The 6,750-nt window shown below is 31.0% G+C and overlaps 1 protein-coding gene across 8 annotated transcripts in view; it reads right to left on the bottom strand.

Annotated features, from left to right (window-relative positions):
• LOC108753281 (putative thiamine transporter SLC35F3) overlaps positions 1 to 1,500 on the bottom strand; it is a 15,747-nt gene extending 14,247 nt beyond the window's left edge. For 7 of the 8 annotated variants that reach the window (XM_018494742.1, XM_018494741.1, XM_018494743.1 and 4 more), the window contains exon 1: positions 1,015 to 1,090. Coding sequence is in view for 1 of the 8 variants with exons in the window: in XM_018494740.1 (XP_018350242.1) it covers positions 1,015 to 1,066 (52 nt within the window). In the remaining 7 variants the exon portion in view is untranslated. Of the gene's footprint in view, positions 1 to 1,014 lie in introns of all 8 variants that reach the window. The other variant, XM_018494740.1, reaches the window with a different exon arrangement.
• Between the last annotated feature and the right edge of the window lie 5,250 nt (positions 1,501 to 6,750).

The raw sequence follows: 6,750 nt of genomic DNA on the forward strand, positions 1-6,750 counted from the left end.
TATATTGTAATTTAGATAAGAAAAAATGTCCAACGTTATAAGCACCACCGCTCGTTTTGCGTATCGATTTGGCACGAACAAACACGGAGACCACTTCCGCGAGCTTCGATATCTGATCTCAACAAAGCAAAGTTGTTAGTTGAGACGAAATCAATTCCGATATGTTTGGAGCTACATGTATACCACACATTATACGCTTGTACATATAATACAATGTTTGTACAATTAAGCCGGTTTTGAGCCCTGAAATGAAGCGAATGAATTGCGTTTTAGCTAGCAAATGTTAGATGTTAGAAATTAATTGGCAAGTTCTCGACAGGATAAGCACGGATTTTACATTGCGCTGCATTAAGTATGAGAGCATCATTAGCACAATTATTGAGAGAGCGATTATTAGCGAAAATTACAAAAGGCCAGATTTCGGATAAAGGCATGCGCTCGGCGAATAAATCCGGGAATTGTCGCACATATCATCAAATATTTTGATAGAAGGGAACTCAAAATCCCGCCCTTCCATTCAATCTGAAAATTTCAACAATTTTTTCCGCGCGTGTTAAATTAATCATTAAAAATCATCCTTTCGAAAATAGTTCACATATAGACATACGTACTAATTTTAACAAGAATTTCAAAACTGAAGGCATTTATTACAAAAGTGTTGTGCGAAGTAAAAAAAAAACGTATAAAAGTAAGCGAATTTATTGGATATATTAATAACTTCATTGGTCAAAACAAGTAAATTTGCTCACTTTCATAATTTTCACTTCATTTCGAGAACCGTAATGTAAGCATCCTGGATCATTTTAGGATTCGACACTTACTGCTTCGCCGACGTTGTAAACAAAGTAATTCACCTCGTCATTAATAACAATTAATAATAATTAGTAATAATTAATAATAACGGTGAGACAACTCCGTATTGTCGCAAAAAGCCGCATGTCCATTCCCGGATTTCATCGGATTGAAGAATAAAAGAGAAGTCGAGCTCGAAGTGTAGAATAACGTCGCACATACCTTCTTTACGCTTCTCTTCTGAAGTCGCGTCGTTCTCGAGCCGCGTATCCATGGTTCATGGTCCACCCGGTGATCCTAACCGCTTAGTTCGTCGATTTATCACGGACGACCGATGTCACAACGGCATGTCGCGCTATACAGATCGCAGACTCGTGTCGATCGAGTAGAAACGAGATACTCCCTGAGTTTCGCTCGCTCGACGCTACGTTACTTAGTAACTCGCCCGTTAATTAATTAATTAACTCAAAGTAGCCGCGATTCATCGCTATTAGAAGTGCACAGCTTATTACGAAGCGTTTATTGCGCGAGCCACCCGCGCGATCTCATTTTCGAGGATTCGCATGTCATGCACGCGAGAATGTGCTGGTATCGGCGCGCATTATTCTTCGCACACCCCGAAGAGAGTGGGTGAGAAACTGTAATCTCTGCGCGCACTGCACGGACTGTGGTCAAAGAGAACTTGGTCACGAGCATTCTGTCATGCCATTGATTGCCAGCCCAGTCTCGTAAAAGCCTCTGTTAGTTTACTAGGCAGTTCGCGTCTGCGCCTGCACCATCCGCAACCACTTCGCCCGTCTGCGCCGTTGTAATCTACTCCGGCTACACACAGGGTGTTCTGGAACTACTAATCAAACAGGCCCTCCCATCTCAGTCGGATATAAAAGATATGCAAGGCAGATCACAAGTAGGGTGATCAGATGCAATGCACGTGAAGGACATTTATCATGAAAAAGTGGTACAAAAGTAGTTAAAAAAAAAAAGGGAAACGAAGAATAAAATAGAAGCAGACATTGTTGATCTGAGATCCTGTATTATTTTATATTTCTTTTAAACTTCGTTTAAATTCATTTAGACATATACAAATCAAATAATTTTCCGTGAAAAATTTCTAAACTTAAAATAAGATAGATTATTTTGAACGTTGAAAAAAGAAAAAGTGAAGCTGCTGAGAGAGAGAGAGAGAGCAAAAAGTATAAGCAAACGTGAATAAACCTAATGACTAATCAGCATCTTAATTTGTAAATCAATATGATGATTTTATGCCGATTTGGTCTTAATGCCTTATTCCAATGCATATCCTGTACTATGTGTTGATATATTTTTTGACAGTGTCACACTGACTTAATAATTTCCGATCCTCTAGCTCGCTCCAAAGTCCCAAAAGTAGTACAAAAAAAGAGTACACATTAAAAATCTGTCCGCACGTTTCCGGACGCTCGAAAAAAAAAAAGAGTATACGTCACTCTAGGCACAAGAAAATTCTTTTAATAATTCAATCATTAAATCGCGTATTGATCATTCTGGATAATTTTTCGTACAATTTTTGAACCGTCAAATAGATTGTTCTATCCCTTACCTCTTATGCCCGTTTCCATAGATGTAGATTAACTTTGATTTTGATTCAATTTATTTTTCATTTTTATCTAATCTTTAGAATTAGAAAAAGTCGAACAGAGATTAAAGTTAATCTATATTTATAGATGGAAATAAGCATTAGTGATTTTTTTATATTGAAAATATAAGCAGATTTAATGTTTCGCGAAATAAAATTGCATATAAGTTTTCTAACTATTTTTCTTCCGTCATTTCTTAAAATTAAAGCAATATAAAAAACAGTAATTACGTATAATATGAAAATTTCTAATTTTACTTGCAAAAGATCTAAATAAAAACTATTTCTACATATTCTCTATTATTATTAAAATGATTATTAAATAGTACATATTAATATTATCATTATCAAATAAAATATTATAATTTTAGTTTAAAAAATTTTTTTTTGCATGATCATTTGTATTATATTTACAATAATTTAAAGTTGATGCAGCTTATGCATAATATAATTACAATCGGTTGTAATTGACATGAAACTACTAACTTTCACTGTTTGCTCGCACTGTATTTCAAATATTACCTACACTTTTAATTCTTTAGTTTTCACATCTCTATTTTGCGTGACTGAACGGAAAGAACTTTTTCTTATACATATTCATAAAGCGCAATGTCGTTCACTCAATGTCAAATAATATCGCACGATTTATAACAAGATAAAAGACAACATGAGAGCTGAATAGCCAGGGACTTGAGGCGTTTTCGGTACAAAAAGAAATAGTCGACAAGTAGCTGGAAAAATATTTTATTTTATATTTTCTGAAATAAAAGATTTTCAATTAAGTCTAAGTGACGTAGGAAACACACCTCACTGATATTTCGTTCTTGATATCAACGTCACTACATCTAAGTAGGAAGTATACGATAATCTTTTTGTTCTTTTTGTAGAAAAGATTTGTATAAGTACAAATATACTTATAGATATATAAATAGGTACATTCATACGCACAAGCGTTCGCGCGGTAAATTACAGATGGTTAAACATTTTGATAATAAATATAAGATACAAAATTTTTCTACAATATACACAAATATAACGCATAAAATTTCTCTTAATCTATAATCTTTTAAAATATAGAAATTAGTCACGAAATAAACTTGTAAATGTTGTTTTGAACTAAAAGGATGACACAAAGTAAATGTAAAAATCTCAATTTAAATTTTTTTATAACATTGACCTAGAATTATCATTAATAATGAAATATAAAAAATGAAAAACAAATTAAAATCAATTACAGATATGATATTAATAAGATAATAATAAGTTATAATAATATCCAATTATATAATGTTATAAAGATTATCAACAAATTACTCCCATTTGTATTTACCTATGACAAAATCAATTTAATAAATTAAACAATTATTAACAATTAGACTCGTGATTTGATCGCAGTTTTTGATTGCATCATAGAATAACACAGAAGTTGAAATGAAATATAATTGCGATACATATATGTACACACACACACACACACACACACACACACACACACACACACACACACACACACACACACACACACGCGCGCGCGCGCGCACGCACGCACGCACACACACACACACGCACGCACACAAATATATATATATAAAACAATAAATATTCTTCTCAAATTTTATATTAAGTTAAAAAATTTAAGCGGCAGACAACGGTTGCAAAATACGTTATCTTAAAATATGCTATTGAAATAAATACATCTATATATTATTATTTGTTAAATTTACTTGTATAAATTATTTGTCAAGATTATTTATAATATATATAAAATATTTTTGATATGTGCTATAATTAAATATTTAAGAAAAACTTTTGCATACATAAAATTACTCCATTTATAAATGTAATAAAAATTATTTAATCCGTCTTTTAAATATTATTACGCATAACTGTCTGTGTTATTCTAAGATAATCGAAACGCGCATAAGGGAAACTATAAAAATCCCTTCAAATATCACACAACATTTATAGACTGATTAAGGCTTATAATTCCATTTCAGTCTTTCGTTATAGTTCTAGCTATAAAGATACACAACTCTTAGAGTTGATGTCACAGATTTACACATATATTGTACGATGTGTAAATATAATGGGATGCTAAAAATGTTCGTTTTAGCCAGCGTGTTTATAGTATTAACGTGTTTACTCTATTAAAAAAAAAACATTTACATATTTTTAATTAAATATAAATAAAGGCACGCATATGTGGTTATTAACCCTTAATACACACCTTAGTTTTTGGCACCCTTACTACACATGTTCGATCATTCATGTCCTGAATTAATTTTCGTCACTTTTACAAGTATATATAAATTATTAAATGATTTTTACATATATTTTGACATCTTTAGAAAGTATTTATATAGTTATACATAAATTATAGATAAATTGTTATAACTAAATATAATTAATAAAATGAGAAAAATGCACTGTTTTATATAAAAATATGAAACTCTAAAACAAAAATGTTTAAAAGAAAAATATAGTTCAATATCTTAAAATTGATATTCCAAACTACAAAAAAAAGGTTCAAGTGTCGGTTATCCAAAAAGTTTAGTTATTGAGTAATCTGAAAATGATATTTTTTTAAATATGCATGAATGATTATTGAATGGCTAATGAAATTGAAGATATATTGCATTTACACTTCGAACAATGCATTTTATTATTGCTATTGTGTTAACAAAACTTATAATTTATTTAGATGCTCTTTATAATAATGTCCTTTATAACATTACAGACAACATAATATAATATTACTGATTATAGCTAGCACAAGAGTGCCAAAAATCGTGTTTATTAAGGGCTAATATGTTATTCTAAGGTTAAATTTTTTTTTTAATAATTCGCGAAATATTTCCACAATACAACCGAAAATTAATTAAAAATAAGAAAAAAAATAAAAATTTTGTAGTTACACAAAATGTACGCTCTGTACACACATGTTGAGTCATTTGTGACCCAAAGGTGAATTTCGGAGTTACGGCAGTTAAAGGATACGCACGAATTGAGGCTGGCAACGCACAAAACTTATTCTCTAGATGCCAAACTTTTTTTAGGAATAGAAAAGAGATCGGTATTTGACCAGTTGCTCTTAGTATTTCAAAGAAAAGAAATGCGCAGGACACAAAGATGACCCAAAGATGTGTATTAAGGATTAATATTATCACTTTTATATGTACATACACACACACACACACACACACACACACACACACACACACACACACACACACACACACACACACACACATACATCACACATATATATATATATACAGGGTGAGTCATTTTAAGTAATACATTGAAATATCTCGAAAAATATAAAAAGTACCGAAAAATGTTTTAAACAAAAGTTGCTCAGTTACTAGGGGGAAAGAAAGTGATGACTTCGGTTGGTCTAGAGAAAATGTTCTTAAAGTTAGGTCAAAGTTACTTAAAATTTTTTTAATGGAAACCTCAATTTTTTATTTCATATAATCAGGAGTGGACAAAATACTTAAAAAATTGTATTCAAATACAAAATACTCTCAAAAAAAGATTTAAAATACAAAATACAAAAATGTATTTAAATACGTATTTTAAATACATGTCTTCCAAATATTGCCCATCCTTGCATATAATCAAGACCTTTTCAAAACACTATAATAAAATACTTTTTCATAATAAAATATTTTTTCGAGAGTATCAGACTGCTCCTCGCCCTGATAAAGTGGACTGCAAGGTTCACGAAACGTTGGCATTCCAAGATCTGGACATGGAGAAAACCCGTGAAACGCATAATCTTTATATAAAATATTTTTTCATTTTTTCACTTTACAAATTATGGGGTAATACTTATTATTGAAAGTTAACAGGTTAACGCTGAATTTGACAGCCTATTTAAACGTAAAATTTTCTGCTCTTTTCATTTTTGGAATAAAAAATAGGGATTTCCATTTAAAATGACACCAGTTATAATAATTGCTTGGTGGGTGATCAATATTAATGTAGTCAAACAGAGCACTTCCAGTGTTGACTTGTTAACTTTTAAGCTCCATAACTTGTAAAATATTCAATGAAAAATTATTTTATTATAGTGTTTTTGAAAAGGTCTTGATGTCTCAGCTATATGAATGTGAAATAAAAAGTTAGGGTTTCCATTTAAAAAATTTTAGGTAATCTTGACTTTACATCTTCTCTAGGACAATCAAAGTCTTTCATTTACTTTCTTTCCTCCTAGAAACTGAGCAATTTTTGTTTAAAACAACCGTATCTTTTACATTTTGCAAGATATTTCAATGTATTACTTAAAATGACTCACCCTGTGTGTGTGTGTGTGTGTGTGTGTGTGTGTGTGTGTGTGT

The sequence above is a fragment of the Trachymyrmex septentrionalis genome, unplaced genomic scaffold (genome assembly GCF_001594115.1).
Source record: "Trachymyrmex septentrionalis isolate Tsep2-gDNA-1 unplaced genomic scaffold, Tsep1.0 scaffold68, whole genome shotgun sequence".
Taxonomy (NCBI): Eukaryota; Metazoa; Arthropoda; class Insecta; order Hymenoptera; family Formicidae; genus Trachymyrmex; species Trachymyrmex septentrionalis.